Genomic DNA, 17074 nt, shown 5'->3' with positions numbered 1-17074 from the left:
TTATGGTCACCAGGGGGAAGGATGGGGGAAGCGATAGTCAGGGAGTGTGGGATGGACATGGACACACTGCTGTATTTAACATGGAGAACCAGCAAGGACCTGCTGTCCAGCACAGGGAACTCTGCTCAATGTCATATGGCAGCCTGGATGGGAGGGGAGCTGGGGGAGAATGGATCCATGTGTATGTGTGGCTGAGTCCCTTTGCTATCCACCTAAAACTATCAAAATATAGTTAATTGGCTACACCCCAATTCCAGTTGAGCTCTTTCAAATCCTGGAAGATGATGCTGTGAAAATGCTGCACCCAATATGCCAGCAAATTTGGAAAACTCAGCAGTGGCCACAGGACTGGAAAAGGTCAGTGTTCATTCCAATTCCAAAGAAAGGCAATGCCAAAGAATGCTCAAACTACCGCACAATTGCACTCATCTCACAGGCTAGTAAAGTGATGTTCAAAATTCTCCAAGCCAGGCTTCAGCAATACGTCAACCGTGAACTCCCTGATGTTCAAGCTGGCTTTAGAAAAGGCTGAGGAACCAGAGATCAAATTACCAACATCCGGTGGATCGTGGAAAAAGCAAGAGAGCTCCAGAAAAACATCTATTTCTGCTTTATTGACTATGCCAAAGCCTTTGACTGTGTGGATCACAATAAAGTGTGGAAAATTCTGAAGAGATGGGAATACCAGACCACCTGACCTGCCTCTTGAGAAACCTGTATGCAGGTCAGGAAGCAACAGTTAGAACTGGACATGGATCAACAGACTGGTTCCAAATAGGAGTATGTCAAGGCTGTATATTGTCACCCTGCTTATTTAACTTCTATGTAGAGTACATCATGAGAAACGCTGGGCTGGAAGATGCACAAGCTGGAATCAAGATTGCCGGGAGAAGTATCAATAACCTCAGATATGCAGATGACACCACCCTTATGGCAGAAAGCAAAGAAGAACTAAAGAGCCTCTTGATGAAAGTGAAAGAGGAGAGTGAAAAAAGTTGGCTTAAGACTTAACATTCAGAAAACAAAGATCATGGCATCCGGTCCCATCACTTCATGGCAAATAGATGGGAAAACAGTGGAAATAGTGTCAGACTTTATTTTGCGGGGCTCCAAAATCACTGCAGATGGTGACTGCAGCAATGAAATTAAAAGACGGTTACTCCTTGGAAGGAAGGTTATGACCAACCTAGACAGTATATTGAAAAGCAGAAACGTTAAGTTTGTCAACAAAGGTCCATCTAGTCAAGGCTATGGTTTTTCCAGTGGTCATGTATGGATGTGAGAGTTGGACTATAAAGAAAGCTAAGAGCCGAAGAATTGACACTTTTGAACTGTGGTGTTGGAGAAGACTCTTGAGAGTCCCTTGGACTGCAAGGAGATCCAACCAGTCCATCCTAAAGGGGATCAGTCCTGGGTGTTCATTGGAAGTACTGATGTTGACGCTGAAACCCCAATCCTTTGGCCACCTGATGCAAAGAACTGACTCATTGGAAAAGACCCTGATGCTGGGAAAGATTGAAGGCAGGAGGAGAAGGGGACGACAGAGGATGAGATGGTTGGATGGCATCACTGACTTAATGGACATGAATTTGTGTGAACTCCGGGAGATGGTGATGGACAGGGAGGCCTGGCGTGCTGCGCTTCATGAAGTCGCAAAAAGTCGGACACGACTGAGCGACTGAACTGAACTGAACAACAGAAAATAAGAAGCTTAATTTTAAAAGTTTAATCATATACACATTCAGTTCAATGACCCTCACATACACATTCAGTTCAATGACCCTCACCTATTTCTCATCGCTTCTCAGCCTTCTGGGTAAGATCAGTGGTGGCTCAGACGGAAAGCGTCTGTCTATAATGTGGGAGACCTAGGTTCGATCCCTGGGTCGGGAAGTTCCCTGGAGAAGGAAAGGGCAAGCCACTCCAGTACTGTTGCCTAGAAAATCCCACGGATGGAGAAGCCTGGTGTCCACAGGGTCGCAAAGAGTTGGACACAACTGAGTGACTTCACTTTTCTTTTTTCTTTTGTTTTTATTTTCACATCAAAAACAGTATCCATTAAAGCCTGAAGTGTTAGGGAAGGGTTAAAACCATCACTGAAAATTTAAAGGAACAGGGGCTGTTAATTCCCTGCAACAGTCCCTACAACACTCCTATCTGAGGTGTAAAAAAGTCAGTTGATAAATGGAGCCTCATTCAAGATACATGAATAAGTAGGGTCTAATCCTTATACTTTACTGTCTGAAATTCCTGAATGAGCCAAATATTTTTTAGTCGTTGATTTGAAGCTTGCTTTCTAGAGTTGAACCTATACTAATTCACCCTCCACCTATGACTTTTAAGACAATTGAGAGGATTCTTGGCCATTATAGGTTATTGCCTCATTTGCATTCCAGGTTACGGGGAACTTGCGCGGCCTTTGTATAAACTTATAACGGAGACTCAGCAGGTCCAAACACAAAGTGGTTTGGCCCCCAGACTCAAAAGGCTTTCAAGCCTCTTCAAACTGCTCTCTTTCAAGATCCTGCTTTCAGCTTGCCCATAGGATCAGAGTTTAGCTTGTTTGTTACTGAAAAAAAGGCTACAGCCACATTGCTTAAGGGGAATTGCTACTATTGTTTTGAGCGACTGGACTGAACTCAACTGAACTGTACTGAAAGTTCCTAAATTTACTAATGAGGAAAATCTTAACCATACTGACTTCTTATGATGGAAGTGGGATCTTAAACTCTAAAGTTTAGAGCAACAATGTTCCACCTCTAAAGCTACTGTAACTCAAGGGGAGTCAAAACCTCTAGGAACAGAATATCATTTACACTGTTCCTGGAGACTCCAATCTTCAGGAAAAGCCAAAGAGGCTGATTACATTATCAAGAGGCGTCTGCGTAAGCTAACTCAGGAAACACAAGACAGTTGCCTTCACGTTTCACCCGCAGTTTTAATGAGGGCTCAAACTGTTCCTAAGAAGGGACTGTCTGTATGCCAGAATGCTTTCTTGAACAGATATTGTCATAGATCCTGAAGCCTTAAAATTAACTATGTGACTCAGCTTTCAGCTTTTGCAACTGCCCCATCAATTGAAGAGAAGGCAATGGCATCCCACTCCAGTACTCTTGCCTGGAAAATCCCATGGACAGAGGAGCCTGGTGGTCCATGGGGTCGCTGAGAGTTGGGCATGGCTCAGTGACTTCACTTTCACGCATTGGAGAAGGAAATGGCAACCCACTCCAGCGTTCTTGCCTGGAGAATCCCAGGGACGGGGGAGCCTGGTGGGCTGCTGTCTATGGGGTTGCACTGAGTCGGACTTAACTGAAGCGACTTAGCAACAGCAGCACCAATTGAAGGCATCCCATCGTGGGTTTCTCGGCTTCAAGGAAAGAACTTTCCTCAACTCCATGATGACATCAACAATCCTAAGATGGGCTGGTATAACATATTGTACCTTAACTATGGACATAATACAAGTTTTAATTTTGGTTATGTTTTAACTTGGCTTAAAGACTATTTTGCCTTACATCTGTAACTGTATAATGTTGGTTTGTAACCGTTTGAAAGCTTGGAAGTCACAAGTGGTTGTCCAGGCTCCTTCGAGTGCCACAACCTCCTGCAACTTATCATCTTGGGGTCCCTGGATCAGAGACCCTCAACATGAGGGTCAAGAGAGTATGTTGCCTCAACAATTTAGGGACGACGCCCCTCAACAGCAGGAAGCAGTTGAAAACGACACCCCTTTCCCTTGGCAACGTCATTCTCTTAAAAGAAAAGGGAGGACTGAGAGAGTCAATTCCTAGGCAGATTGAGAAGTCTGGGGTTCTCTGAGGAGGAGAAAGGGGTCAGGGGTCCCCAAGAAGGAGATGGGTCTGGGGCTTCGGAAGACGAGACAGGGCTCTGGAATTCTCAAGGAGGAGGAAAGAACAAACGCCTTTCTTTGCCTACACTCCTTAATCAGTCACATAGAACGTTTTTTTTCTCTAAGCCCGGAACTAATGGTCACACAACAAACAAGTCAGTTTAATTCTGCACTGAGGATTATATCTTCACTTTCAGTGGCTACAGGAGGTTTTCTGAGAGACTGTATTCTTGAATTTAAGAATACAGTCCCTGGTGGTGCAGAGGTTAAAGCGTCTACCTGCAATGTGGGAGACCCGGGTTCAATCCCTGGGTCAGGAAGATCCCCTGGAGAAGGAAATGGCAACCCACTCCAGTACTCTTGCCCGGAGAATCCCATGGACGCAGGAGCCTGGGGGGCTACAGTCCACGGGTCGCAAAGAGTCGGACACGACTGAGCGACTTCACTTTCACTTAAGGATTATATACCCACGGTGTATCCTGCTTGAGGACAGTTTCTCCTTCCTGAAAACCTTCTGACTGATCCTGATAGCTCAGAATGTGTATTATGGGAGTGGCTCCGGTAAGATCTTTCTATTGACAAGCTCCAATCCTCTCACCTTAAAAGGTAAAGTGTGCGAGTGGGTCGGCTAAAATTTTTTAACAACCTTGAGACGTTCTTTTGCTTTATTGTAATAACCGATTTAAAAAGTGTATAACTCCCGTGCTAACAGTAGCAAGGGAGGGGCAACTCTCCATCCCCCTTCTGATGTCTATGTCAGAAGGTTTCTCAGTCACTTTTCAGACTTAACTCTGCTACACACACACACACACACACACACACACACACAAGTGGATACATGTATAACTGATTCACTCTGCTATACACCCAAAACCACTGCAACTTTGTAACTCAACTATCAGGTCAGTTCAGTTCTCCAATTTAAAAAAAATTTTTTAAGTTTATCTGAACTTGTAGCTTCACAAGTTTCTAAAGCAGCCTCTGGTCTGTATTTTTGGAAGGCAATTTGCTGGTAATAAATGTGACTCTCAACAGGGTTGACCGGCCGGGGTTCAAGTAGTTCAGGGCTTTTTGTCTTAAGGCAAACCAAAGCGTCCAATTCTCCGTGTCAATACACTGACTGGGGGTCTTCGTCAGCCAATGCTGAATACAGAGAACCTACTTCTTCATTTCTTCAACGACGAGCCTAGCATTTTTATTATGATGTCGTGTGGTACAATGGAATGAGCACGGATCAGATGGGAGTTTGAATCTCAGCACCACGATTTATGAACTATGAGACTTTGCGTGACCAACTTAAGTCTTTCTCAGCCTCCATTTCACTACCTTTAAGGGAGACAGGGGGAGGAGAAAATAACTATTTTTTAAATGTTAAATCATAGCGTCCGCCCAGGAGTGGAATTGCTGAATCTCATGGTAGTTCTTGACTCCCCTGGAGAAGGAAATGCCAACCCACCCCAGCGTTCTTGCCTGGAGAATCCCGTGGACAGAGGAGCCCAGCGGGCTGCAGTCCCTGGGGTCACAGAGAGTCGGACACGACTGAGGACAAGGACTTCCAGTTTTACTGTTTGAGGCCCCTCCACGCCGCTTTGCAGCCTGGCTGCAGCAGTCTACATTCCCACACACGGTGCACGAGGGTTCCCTTTTCTCCACACGGTCACCACCGTTTGTCATCTCTCGTCTTTGGCGATAAAAGCCATTCTGACGGGTGTGAGTTAACATCTCACGGTGGGTTTGATTTCCACTGGCAAAGAGATATCTGGAGCCGCGTGTTCTCCGCAGCATGACTCGCGACATCCAAGATACGGAAACAATCTCAGTGTCTGTACAGAGATGCACGGATAAGAAGATGCGGAAGATACATAGCATGGAATATTACTCGGCCACAAAAAGGAAATCCTGCCAGTTTTATGCAACGGAAATGGACCTGGAGGGTATTATGCTAAGTGAAATAAGTTAGACAGACAGAGAGACAGACACAAATATTGTATGACCTCATTTATACGTGGAATCTAAAAAGGCTAATTAAAACAAAAAAGAGTGAAACGGTGTTTATCAAGGGTTCTGTGTGTACTGAGTGCCTCAGTCATGTTCAACTCTTTGTGACCCCGTGGACTGTAGCCCCCCCAGGCTCCTCTGCCCGCGGGCTTCTCCAGGCAAGAATACTAGAGTGGGATGCCATTCCCTTCTCCAGGAGATCTTGCCAACAGAGAGAAAAGACCCATGTTTCCTGCATCCCAGGCAGGTTCTTTCCCGTCTGAGCCATCAGGGAAGCGCTGTGAAGTCTGATACTCAGCTGCAACGATGCGATTCAAGTGTTATAAATCACACATGGGTTTGACTTACAGTGAGAAAGGCAGGATTTTTTTTCTTTTTTTTTTAAACCAAACTTCGAAGGGGACTTGGAAAGTTGGGTGTCAAGCCAAGATATGTGAGTGAGTGAGAAGGAAATTTTAAAATATTTTTGTAATGACAATGATGAAGGAACACTTTGAACAAGCCGCAAAGGTGACTTAGTCAAGACACCACAGGCCACCAGATGAGAGGCTGGCACACCCGGCCCCCCAGCCTCCATTTATAAATAAAACTTTATTTCAACACAGCCACACCCCTCCGTTTTACACATTGCCTGAGGCTGCTCTTGCTCACTGCACGGGAAATGCCAAAAATGCTGGCCAGTGTGTGATATAGTGGTGTATCATATACTTACAGCTTGTTTTAAAGGAGCAGAATATAAAAGATCTCAGCACAAGAAAAACATTTATTTCTACCTTTGTAAGGGGATGGATGTTACCAAGATGTATTAGAGTGTTTTTTTGTTTGTTTTGCTTTATATACATATATAGAATGACTTATGTCGTAAACCTGAAACAGAGATAATTCTGTGGTCACTTACGTCTCAGCGAAACATACAAATTTAAAAAGAAAAGATTGCCACTCAGGGCTAGATGAAAGCAGAGAAGCTATAGCTTTTCCCATGACCACAGGAACAAACCAGAGTCAGACTTTTATCTTAAAAGATACAAAGTTTTATTAAACAAACCTGGAATCAACGGTATCATTCCATAAATTAGACAGCAGTAAAATCTTCCCAGGGTGTGTGTGTATACACACACAAATCACAGTGATTTTCATTGTGCAAGGAATGGAGAGGTGCAGATACAGGCTTTTTTTTTTTTTCTTTTTTAAACCGCATGAGAAGCTGAGACGATCAGGGCGGGGCTCCAAGTATGACTTGGGCAGGAAGGTGGCACACCAGCCCTGGATGCTTCATCCCTTGAGAAAGAAGGAACCTCCGACCGCCCTGCAGAGCCGGAGAAAGCATCTCGGGGAGCCAGGAAAGGCGGCTGGTGAGCAGAAACCCTTCTGATCCCAGTTGCAAGAAAAAAAAAAACACACACACGTGCCATGAGTTCTATTTAAATAAGACACGAGTCCACCGTGGAAGAGCAAGCAAAGAGAATATCAACAGAAGACGTGTCCAGACACAATAACTTAGAGGAACCAGTTCCAGAATATTTCCTTTTTGATTATCCAGGATTGCGTTTGGTGGTGACCACACGGGGTCACCAGGAACAAGCTCGGTATGAAAACATGATGCCTGGTGGACGCATTGGCCCACCGCTCAACCTCCACCAAGACACAGACACACACACACAGACTCAAATATATTATTTAAGACAATCATACAGGTGGGTTTTCTCTTTGCTCTTGGTGAGTCAGCAATGCCCACGCAAGTTGAACTGATTAGTCAAAAACAGATAAAGAAGCGTACAGTATACCCAATGTCTCAGCAGGGACAGAACACACGCCAGGCAGATGGACCACCGGAAAAAAAAGAACACGGGCATCTCGTTTCAAATCTCCACTGGGAGTGATCAAAAGGCTTGCACAATGCTGTCAATTCTGTGAGGCAAAATCAAGAGGGCTGGGGACCAAAAAAAAAAAATTTCCACTCTTCTGCTCCTGAAGCTGCAGCGAGGATTCTGTGGTTATGATGGGGAGTGATTACAGTCTGCCGGGCTCACCCAAGTGGGGATGGCCCTCGGTGCCTGCAGAGCAGGGCGTTGGGGACCTGCATGAACAGGATGGAGCCCAGTCTCACAGCTAAAAGTGGTTTCCCATCGAGAGGCAACGTAGGTCGTAGGCAGAAACGGCAAAGGCAAGTCACAAGACTCAGCTGCTTGGCGCAGCCGGTGACTCGGATGGGTGGCAGGCTGGTCCTGAAATGCAGATAGAGAGAAGGAGGGCAAACATCTCCCAAGAGGGTGAAAAACAGGGGATGCCAGACCTGCTCGAGGAGTTTTAAAGCATCATGATGGTGTGACATGCACGCCAGTTATCGGGGTTTTTTCTCCTTTGCATATTTTGACAAATCGACAGCAGAAATCATGGTTTGTTGGTTTTTTTTTTTCCCCATTGCCGGCCATGATACATGTCTGCTGAGCGGGATATCCCAACTGCCATGTCCATGGGCAATATGCCGTTATGACCGGCTAGCATTTTATCTCCTTGTGAGTTTTACGGATGGCTCTCAAACCAGGCTGGCTTTATTTTTCCCCGAGGAAAACAAGACACACCCCAATCCACCTCTTGAAATCAATGCATTTCCTAAAGACTTTATGAGTTTTTTTTTGGGGGGGGGGGGTGGGAGCGTGGAATAAGGACCATTTTTAAAATCTTTACTGAATTTGTGACATTGCTTCTGTTTCATATTTTTGGCTTTCTAACTCTAAGGCAGTGGCATCTTAGCTCCCCCCACCAGGGATTAAACTCACATCACCTCCCCTCAACAATGGAAGGTGAAGTCTTAACCACTAGGCCACCAGGGAGAGGTTGGCGGGGGAGTCCCAAGACTTTTTCAAGAGTTATTGTCACTTAAGGAGATATTGCCAACTTGTCAGATGGCAGCAAACAAAAAACAGATCCTTTTCCGGTTCGGAATGTCGTCACGGTGGCGGTGAACGTTTTTCAAAGCCTTGCACACCCTGATTACTTTGGATCCAAGACTCGAACATCACAGAATGCCTCCAGGGAGTGAACGATCTTCCGGTTGTATGCGGTGAGCCGTCCATGTGTTTAAGACTCATTTTGATCGCGCCCAGCGTTGCATGACGTCAGACCGTTTAATTTACGGCCCAGCCAGCAGCACATAATGCTTTCCCTGACTACATGGTCGCCAGGGGTGTCAAAGGTGAGGTGAACCCTGCCTGGCAGTGTTGGAATTCCTCTTCCTTTCCAGCTGGCTTTCCATGGCTGCTGGTCAACGACCATGCTTTTATACAGAAGCGAGCCATCCACGGTATCTGAACCTTTGTTTTCCCTGCATAGTTCTTCAAAATTAAGGCAACGCATTTTCGTGCGTTCTTGTGCTATTTTCATCTCATAAATTACATCCTAGAGAGGAAGAATGAAGCCAAAAAACTATGCATCGGGATCAACATGTGTATTTACAATTTTTGTATTGTGTTCAAGAAACGTGTTTCATTTATTTTGCATTTTCTTAAGCATAAAGCTCCAAATAATACTCATTTATTTTTATAGTCAGAGGACACAAGACTTAATGCTTTTCCTCGTGGGGTCCGTATCTCTGTGCAGGTTCACGCTGCTCATTCAACCTTCTAACATTCAATGACGTAATAGTTCAGAAATGGCATGATAAAACTTTTAGACCCAGGTGGCTGGCTCACCATCTAATCCAAACAGCGTGGTGATGGAAAAGTACAGACTCAAAATAACAGTTCTCTGGGAACATTTATCCAAGTGCACCCTTTGAAAGTAAATTTTTAATGAGCTGCCCATTGTAAGGTTTGTTTTATTCAACCTTGGACTCACTCTCACCTACGGAACGGACTGCTCTTTGAAGATGAGGTCATTTATGAGAAGGGGGTGATTCAGCGCCTTCGGCTCAAAGCTTCCATCGGTGTTGTTTCTCTTCACATCTCCTTCAAGCACACACAGCCCTTGTCTTCTGACCCAGCCGTTGCTGTTGTTCAGCCGCAGCTTCACTTGTGTCTTTTCCTGACCCAGAGACTGCAGCACGCCAGGCCTCCCTGTCCATCACCAACTCTCAGAGCTTGCTCAAACTCATATCCATTGAGTCGGTGATGCCATCCAGCCATCTCATCCTCTGTCGTCCCCTTCTCCTCCCGTCTTCAATCTTTCCCAGCATCAGGGTGTTTTCCAATGAGTCAGCTCTTCGCATGAGGTGGCCAAAGTATTGGAGCTTCAGCTTCAGCATCAGTCCTTCCAATGAACATCCAGGACAGATCTCCTTTAGGATGGACTGGCTGGATCTCCTTGCAGTCCAGGGGACTCTCAAGAGTCTTTTCCAACACCACCATTCAAAAGCATCCATTCTTCACGGTGCAAATGGTCAAATCTGATACATACATGTATGTCCTTTGACATTTGTGCTACATTAAAAAAAAAAAAAAAAAAAAAAAGGTCTACTTTTCCCAAACATCAGCTCTCCACACCCCTAGATGTGCCTACAGAAGCGAGGGAAGCAAAAGCTGGAAAGACGCACCTTTCTGGCCCAGCACAGCAAAGAAACCAGTGTCGGCAGGTGAGCCCAGAATACCTGAGTTGCAGAGACCTGAGGAGCTGAACGCTGAGGGCGCACCCAAGCCTTTATAGCAATACGACCCGAGGACACACTCTGCCTGCAACCCTGCAGTCCAAGGAGCGGCACCTTTCTGGGCAGGAGAAGGGAGGATGCAGGGCTTGGGGGGCAGGAGCGGGCTGGGAGGTCTAATGACTGATTCCCGGCAGCCACTGAAGGCTCTAGAAACGACTGCTTAAATGCACAGACCTCCGCAGGCTAGGGCATGGTTGGACCCTACGACCGGATTCTACACAACGGGTTGGAGCCACTCTTGTCTTTCCAGCTGAGTCCCATTTAGGCTTTTCTCCACAGCAAAGGTTAGAATCAGAAAGCAGAAGAGAAAGAGGGCAAAGACGGCAATGAATGAGGATGCGAAGCACCTCTGACCACGTCCTGCTTCTGGGAAGACACGAGCTCAAACAGCAACACTGGCTCAGGCCGACACGCTCGGCACCTGGCTTTCGGGATCGACAGAGCTCACGGTCCTCACCCAGCCCTCGGGTCCAAAGGGAAAACAAAGCTCATCGCAGGCTTGTCCGGCACAGGCCGGGCAGGTCTGTGAAACCAGAAGCACAGCGAACGGATGAGGAGAGCGAAAACCACGCAGAAACAAGGAAGGTTCAAACGGTTCCATCGTATCCCTTCCGTTCCTTGCTTTTCCCAAAACCAAAGGGGAAAAGAAACACACGTGCGTTGAATTCCTCGAGCCAACGCTGACAAGAGACGCTTCTGTATCGGGAGATGCCCATTTGCTCCAGGGATTGAACCCGGAATACGAATAGCTCGCCATCTCCCTACAGAGTCTGAAAATTTTTTTTAATGCCACAGACAAAAGTCCTTGAAAAACATTCGCACTCAGTGGCTAGTCTTGGGACTAAAATTCAAACTCACATCTCCTCCCTCTGCCTTCTGGTTTCAAGACCTCAGGCTACCAGACACAGGGATACAGACCATCATGGGATTTAACCATAAAATGCATGTAAGATAAGAAAAAATACATATATCGTAGCTTTAAAAATTTTGTCCAGCAAGAGAACAGATTCATTAAAAAAAAAAATCTGAAACATAAATATAACCTCTGCAAAGTAAGAAAATGTACATCACTCCACAATTTCTGTGCTCCAAGCATACCGCCTTTTTTTATACACAGACACGAGCAGACGCACACACACACACACACACACAGTTTGTGGTCATATCTGAAGAAGTTCAGCTCAAACTTAAAAAGTCAAGTCTGTGACGGAGGAAAAAAAAAAAACAAAACGAAACCAAGATATTCCAGTAGGAACACACGAGGCTAAAAAGAAGAAAACCTCCAACCAAACGAAAGTTCAAAGAGTCCTACTGTGCAGCCGATTTTCCAGTAGATTAAATAATTCCAGGGCCACGGACGTCAACAGCTGTGCAATCTCTTTATACACATCCGGGCGTATCCAAATGCGGAAGCACCCTTACTCCAAGAAGATAGATGCTTCCTCGAGTTGGCATGGGGGCCACTGTGTGTCCCAGGCAGGCTCAGATCACCCTGTGACTGGCGTGAAATGAAACAGAGGATTTGGTTACTTCTGTAAATGTTTACTCTTTCTCATCTTTTGCTTGCCCTGTGTGGCACAAGAGATCTTATTTCCCCAAGCAAGGATTGAACCTGCATCATTGGAAGGATGGAGTCTTACCCGTCGGAGTGCCAGGGAAGTCCAGATTTTGTTAAATTTTCAAAACACCTGGGTACCATTTGTCATCTTAACTAACAACAACGGTGGCACAAAAGAAGCCAAAGATTCCTTTCACATTCTTATTGCAAAGACCCACAAGCCTGAATTCTACGGAGTGAGAATGCCACATAAAGAAAATGGAAACAATTTTTTTTTTTAAAAGGTGGGTTCTCCATGTTCCAGAGAACTAGCCCAATCTCGTTCACAATTTGAAAAGAGATTCAGCCCAGAAACAAAAGTGGGTCCCCGTTTCCTGGTACTTTGCTACAGGACCTCACCATCAGACAAAACATTTCATGATGAAGAAAAAACTACAGGGCCCAGACTCACAATCTAAAGTCAGCTTCTGTTTTGTAAATCAGTTCAACCCACAAGGACCCAACATAGAGCACAGGGAACTCTACTGAGTACTCTCTTATAACCTATATGGGAAAAGAATTTGAGAAAGAAGAAATACATGTATATGTAAAAAAAAAAAAGTATATATATAAGAAATTTAAAAATAAACAGAATTCAACTGATACAGAGCTTGCCAGCTAACTCAGATGATAAGGAACCCACCTGCCGATGCAGGAGACCCGGGTTCCATTCCCTGAGTTGGGAAGATTCCCCTGGGGAAGGGAATGGCAACCCACTCCAGTCTCCTTGCCTGGAGAATCCCATGGACAGAGGAGCCTGCTGCGCTCCAGTCCACGGGGTCGCAGAGAGTCAGACACGACTCAGCGACTAACACATTCACTTTCACCCACTTTCAAGTGCTATCCTGGATGAATGAAATTAAAAGGTGCCTTGACATTTCAAAAATCAATACGTAAAATAAAGACATACCTTCCAGGCGGGGAGTCCCGAGCTCAGAAATTCTTGAAGACATCCAGCTCTTTCTGTGACACCGGCGGGGCAGAAGTCCAGTCATTCTCAGGATACGTTTCGAAGTTGGAGGTATCGTCCGCACTGCACAGCTTGGGGACAATCGGGGGCTGAGGAACCATCAAAGATACAGCGCCGTGGTTACAGAGGAACAGTGTTCACCAGTGAGCTTACATTCAGCCATGCGTCAGTTTTACCGCACTTTGCAGATACTTTGTTTTTCTAATAAATCAAAGCTTTGCAGAAACCTTGGATGGAGCAAGTCTGCACCAGGAAGTTGTTATATTCAGGTATGCCTAGGTTTATTGCACCATACAGATACTATGTTTTGTTTTGTTTATAAATCAAAGCTTTGCAGAAACCTTGGATGGAGCAAGTCTGCACCAGGAAGTTGTTATATTCAGGTATGCCTAGGTTTATTGCACCATACAGATACTATGTTTTGTTTTGTTTTGTTTATAAATCAAAGCTTTGCAGAAACCTTGGATGGAGCAAGTTTGCACCAGGAAGTTGTTCCATTCAGGTGCGCCTAGTTTTATTGCACTTTATAGCTCAGCTGGTAAAGAATCCGCTTGCAATGCAGGAGACTGGGTGCCATTCCTGGGTTGGGAAGAACCCCTGGAGAAAGCATAGGTTATCCACTCCAGTGTTCTTGGGATTGCCTGGTGGCTCACACTGTATTCTTGCATGGAGAATCCCCATGGACACAGGAGCCTGGTGGGCCACAGTCCATGGGGTCGCAAAGAGTCGGACACGACGACTCAGTGACTAAGGGCGCACACACACATACATACTCCTTCATTTTGGTGGTTTTTTTTTAATGTAATCAAAGTTTCGCAGAAACCCTGCACGGAGCAAGTCTGCCCCAGGAAGTCGTTACCTTTAGGCACGCCTCATTTAACTGCACTTTGGACATACTGTGTTTCTTGCATGCTGAAGCTTTGCAGAAACTGTACATCGAGCAAGTCTATCTGCGTCCTGCCTTTTCGCTGTGTCAGCTTCTGACAATTCTCACATTTCAAACTCCCATGATTTTACTTGTGAGGTTGGGGGACCGCTTATCTTTGATGTAACTACTGACATTGGTATCCTTTTGTTTTGTATTTTTCGATTAAGGTATAGATGTTCTTTTAAGACTCTTTGCCACTCCATGGACTGCAGCGCCCCGGGCTCCTCTGTCCGTTGGATTCTCCAGGCAAGAATACTGGAGTGGTTTACCCGTCCCTTCTTCAGGGGAACGTTCCTGACCCAGGGATGGAATCGGGCATGCCTGCATCGCAGGAGGTCTCTTTACCAACTGAACCTGTGTGTGTATTCAGGAGAGCTTGAGGCTTCCCCGGGTACGAGGTGGCAGATTTGACATACAGCCGTACCTTCAGCTTCTTTTCGGGGACTGCGCCCCAGTCCACGAGCCGGAACCACCGGTGCTGTTTGACGTCCTCGGCTCCGTTCTGCAAAAAGGAACAGCCGTCATCAGCGCAGAGAAGGCCGGCAGGATGGGAAAGCACGGAGCACAGACAAGCTCTGGAGGATTCCACACAGAGAGAAACACGGGTTCGCCATGAATCGAGCCTTTGTCCCCAGAGAAAAACACCGATGAAGGCATGTGAGCGTCATTATATGCTTTTGGTCACGATCGAAACAAATGCAGTCATGGAGCTCAGGCTTCCCTGGTGGCTCAGGGGTAAAAGAACCTGCCCGCCAGGGCAGGACATATGGCTTCCATCCCTGGGCGGGGAAGATCCCCTGGAGGAGGCAATGGCAATCCAATCCAGTATTCCTGCCTGGAGAATCCCATGGACAGAGGAGCCTGGTGGGCTATACTTCATGGGGTTGCAGAGAGTCAGACATGACTCAGTGACTAAACAGCAACATGCTGTTCACACGTATACTGCCCCAAAGACCAAAGGGCAATTATGGTTCAAGCCGTCCCAATGTAAAGTGGGATTTTCACCTTGACGATTTCCTTCAGCTGAAGCTACGCTCATTTTGTGTGTGTGAGTGTGTTAGTCGCTCAGTCGTGCCCAGCTCTTTGCGACCCTCTGGACTGTAGCCCCACCAGGCTCCTCTGTCCATGGGGATTCTCCAGGCAAGAATACTGGAGTGGGTTGCCATTTCCTTCTCCAGGGGGTCTGCCCGACCCAGGGATAGAACCCGGGTCTCCTGCACTGCAGGCGGGAAGCTTTACCACCTGACCTACTTTTACAAACGTATAAAATGAGGTTCACAAAATGATTTGCTCACTTCGGCCCAAAGATTAACTCACGTGACTACGGTGCAAATCGAGGATGTCACACTTGAGACGGGTTTTTCTTTTTTTTTTTTAAAAGACCTTGCAACGTGTGGGATTTTAATTCCCCAACCCGGGATAGGAACCGCGTCGCCTGCAGCGGAAACCTGGAGTCTTGAGCCCTGGACCACCAGGGAAGTCCGGAAACCTCAGAGAAGTGTTAGCTACAGGTTACTGGATTCTTCTGGAAGGAACGAGCCTGTTCTTTAAAACTGTGGTAACGGGTGCATCATTTTGCTAACGTATCGCAAGCCATCCGACTGTCGGATTTAAAGGGGTAAACTGCACGGCATGTGAATGACGAGAGGGAGGTTCAACGGGGAAGGGGACATGGGTATCCCTATGGCGGACTCGGGCTGACGTGTGGCAGAAACCAACATAATATCGTAAAGCAATTATCCATCAGTGAAAATTTTTAAAAATATTCAGAACCAAAAAAAAATGTATACGTAAATGAAGAAGTGACGATTCGTCAACTTATAGATCACTGCTGAGTCACTGACTTCTTCGGAGAGCTGAGGAGACCCGATTCTGGGTGAATCAAATCTGAAATTTGGCCAATGAAAGGGTAAGACTGTTCTGCCATGGTTGACATGCCTCAAGTCAGATGAGAGGCATTTAAAGTGAGTACCACTTAATACGTGCCGAGACGCTCAGTCGTGTCCGACTCTTTGCGACCCTGGTGGACTGTAGCCCTCCAGGCGCCTCTGTCCAGGGGGATTCTCCAGGCAAGAATATTGGAGTGGGTTGCCTTTCCCTCCCCCAGGGGATCTTCCCGACCCAGGGATGGAACTCGAGTCTCTTACGTCCCCTGCATTGACAGGCAGACTTTATACCATGAACCTCACGTGGGAAGCCGTTACCGTTCCACATATAGGGATACAAATACTGACCTTCATATTTCCCAGCCTCCTCGTTCTGTCAGTAACAAGCAGTTTCCTGATGAGGTCCCTGTTTGGGCCGGGGTGGGGGCAAGAAGACAGAAACACAGACACGTTGATACGGACCCACGCAAACACAGCAGGTCAACAGCAGTAAAATTCACCCCATACAGGACACCCAGCCTGTGATTCAGCCTTCACGTTGGCTAAGCGTCTTCTAGCCTTTCTCACCACTGTTGAGTGCTAAGTCGCTCCAGTCATGTCTGACTCTCTTTGACCCCGTGGACTGCAGCCCGCCAGGCTCCTCTGTCCGTGGGATTCTCCAGGCGAGAATACTGGAGTGGGTTGCTGTTCCCTCCTCCAGGGGGTCTTCCCCGACCCAGAGATCGAACCTGAGTCTCTCATGTCTCCTGAATTGGCAGACGGGTTCTTCACAGTTAGCTTCACCTGGGAAGGCCCTTTCCCATCATTTTCTGTTCCTAAATAACCTAAACAATTTATGTGGTGCAGAGCTGCAACCCACCTAAGGCACAGAGGTTGATCAAATCATCATAGAGATGAACAGCCTTTGAACATGAGCTGGAGAAACCCTGTCTGCCCTGGGGATGTCTGACCTTCATTTCAAATACACCTGCCAGGCCAACCGCAGCCAACTACACAATGTGTGATTCTACCAAAATCAGTCATCACGCTTTGCCCGGTGGGTCTACTTATATGTGGGATTCTTGTCTGGATTCCTTGCCGTCCCGGAAGCAAGAGAAGTACTTTTGTGTGTGCTGGGTCACTGAGATTTTCCTTCTAAATAGCAGACGGTATCGGCATACTGACTCACTCACTCACTGGACATCAACCCTGAATATTCATCAG

General features: G+C 46.4%; 1 protein-coding gene across 3 annotated transcripts in view; it reads right to left on the bottom strand.

Moving 5' to 3' along the window:
- Nucleotides 1–17074, bottom strand: part of LOC101116807 (protein kinase cAMP-dependent X-linked catalytic subunit) — a 79633-nt gene that overhangs the window by 12026 nt on the left and 50533 nt on the right. For 2 of the 3 annotated variants that reach the window (XM_027963616.3, XM_042242228.2), the window contains 4 exons: nt 16220–16277; nt 14410–14487; nt 12998–13146; nt 6857–11988 (listed from right to left, as the gene is read on the bottom strand). In XM_027963616.3, coding sequence (XP_027819417.1) covers nt 13021–13146; nt 14410–14487; nt 16220–16277 — 262 coding nt within the window. In that variant the 3' untranslated portion in view covers nt 6857–11988; nt 12998–13020. Of the gene's footprint in view, nt 1–6856; nt 11989–12997; nt 13147–14409; nt 14488–16219; nt 16278–17074 lie in introns of those variants that run through there. The other variant, XM_027963617.3, reaches the window with a different exon arrangement.

Source organism: Ovis aries, chromosome X (assembly GCF_016772045.2).
Source record: "Ovis aries strain OAR_USU_Benz2616 breed Rambouillet chromosome X, ARS-UI_Ramb_v3.0, whole genome shotgun sequence".
In the NCBI taxonomy this organism is placed as follows: Eukaryota; Metazoa; Chordata; class Mammalia; order Artiodactyla; family Bovidae; genus Ovis; species Ovis aries.
The sequence above is the reverse complement of the archived record's forward strand: the minus strand, read 5'-3'. Positions and strand labels throughout refer to the sequence as shown.